The 1,706-nt window shown below is 39.1% G+C and overlaps 1 protein-coding gene across 1 annotated transcript; it reads right to left on the bottom strand.

The window, feature by feature from the left end:
* Nucleotides 1-1,419: 1,419 nt before the first annotated feature.
* PPTG_21734 (hypothetical protein) lies at nucleotides 1,420-1,641 on the bottom strand (the record flags this gene model as incomplete). Its single annotated transcript, XM_008899918.1, has 1 exon — nucleotides 1,420-1,641. The coding sequence occupies one exon, from the start codon at nucleotides 1,639-1,641 to the stop codon at nucleotides 1,420-1,422; it is 222 nt and encodes a 73-aa protein (XP_008898166.1).
* Between the last annotated feature and the right edge of the window lie 65 nt (nucleotides 1,642-1,706).

The following is a 1,706-nucleotide window of genomic DNA, read 5'->3' on the forward strand; positions in this document are numbered from 1 at the left end:
ATTTTGAGCAAAATGTAATTAAAATCAACTCCTTTCAGTACACGTTTTGATAGATAAAAATTAGCGAAGGGGTAAAGAGTTAAAATACCTTTAAAAAGTTAAAAAGCTAGCGTTTTAGTAAAGATACTTTTTTTAAAAGTATCATAACGATTGAATAATAGTTGCAAAGCTGCTCGTGAAAACCTTCACAAATTGTACGAGCGACTAAACCACTTTGCAAAGGGTTTCACGAACAGCCTTGAAACTATTATTCCAGAACTCGTGAGGCACTAGTAACTAGGTAGACTTGAAACTAGTCTATACTTATTCCAGTACCCTCTCATATTTCTATTAAATTAGGACCTCTTTACTACAGCTTTCGGATATAAATACTGCCATCCAACAGATTATTGGGGTTTTGCAATAAATATTTTTCATAATTGGATCTACCCGATTCCAAAACAATAAAATTTGGTCCAATTACTGGCAAAAAATAAAGAAAGAAACTCTCGAGTAAAATTTGAAGAAATCAGGTGAACTTTACAACGTCTTTATATGGTTGACGGTCTGTCTCTACCGTGACGGAACGGTATTGCCTCACTTCGTTTAAACTAAGTAACTGAAAAATTATAATTTCGCAATAACAGTGCCCTCATGTCGTGTGAACAGTGAATGCTTACTTGGCTTTCAGGAATCGGGATACCCAATAAAAGCAGACAATTACATGCGGACAAAAAAAATGTCAGGTCTCAACCTGAAACTGGTTTTAACTACAACTATCGCAGACTTGCGTCTTGTTACAGTAATGTGGTATAATTTCATCGTCCGGAACCACATCACTACTTCGAAAATTCTGATGCTGACAGAAATCTCGCAAAGAATGAGATACGGTAAGCTTAAGACTATATATATATACTAAATCAGAGCTAAAGAGCTTGGCTAACAGGTACGTAATTCTACCAGAATGATGTCCGATAATGCGAAGTGATAGTAAAGTGCTCGAATATATTGGGCAATAAAGTATAAATTTGATATTGTTTTACACAAAACTGAAATCTGTTTTATTGCCAAACACAGACACCAATACAATTTTATATTGAACACGAAACCTACTGTCAATGCATTGTTTATAAATACATAATTCCCCTTTACAATTATAAGGCTCCACCATTGCACTTGCTGCTCTAATCGTGTTCGTATTCTGCGTCTTGGCCGGCAACGACGCCTTCTTACGAGGCCCTATTATTACCAGACAGATTCAAATTTTGCAGTTAAACAACAGGAACGCCAGGCCTCCCAGCCTAAAGCCAACGACGTCTTGTATACTAATTGAAGAGATTACTGCACACAGTATAGATACGTTTTGGCTCGTCTTTCAACTTTGATACTTCCTCCGGTATGGAATAATTGCAACATTGTGCATATTACGCGAAATTACCTCTATAAACTACCTCTGTAAACGATTGATTCATGAGCGTAGTCATAACGCATGGTGGCGATGCTGGTGCTCATGTCGACTTTGAAGCGCTCTGACGTCCGGACCAAGAGGCACCAGTCCGGATCGCTCCTGACGCGACGCACCACACGAAGAGCATGACGCCTTGCCATGCCTGTTTCCAGAGTCTGGGAGTCTGACTTGGAAACGGTCGTAGAGGTGGCCATGCATACTGGAAATGGCGAGTGGATGGTGTTAAAGATGCTGGAAAAATGTGCAATGGAGACCTGGC

The sequence above is a fragment of the Phytophthora parasitica genome, assembly GCF_000247585.1.
Source record: "Phytophthora parasitica INRA-310 unplaced genomic scaffold supercont2.8, whole genome shotgun sequence".
Classification (NCBI taxonomy): Eukaryota; Oomycota; class Peronosporomycetes; order Peronosporales; family Peronosporaceae; genus Phytophthora; species Phytophthora nicotianae.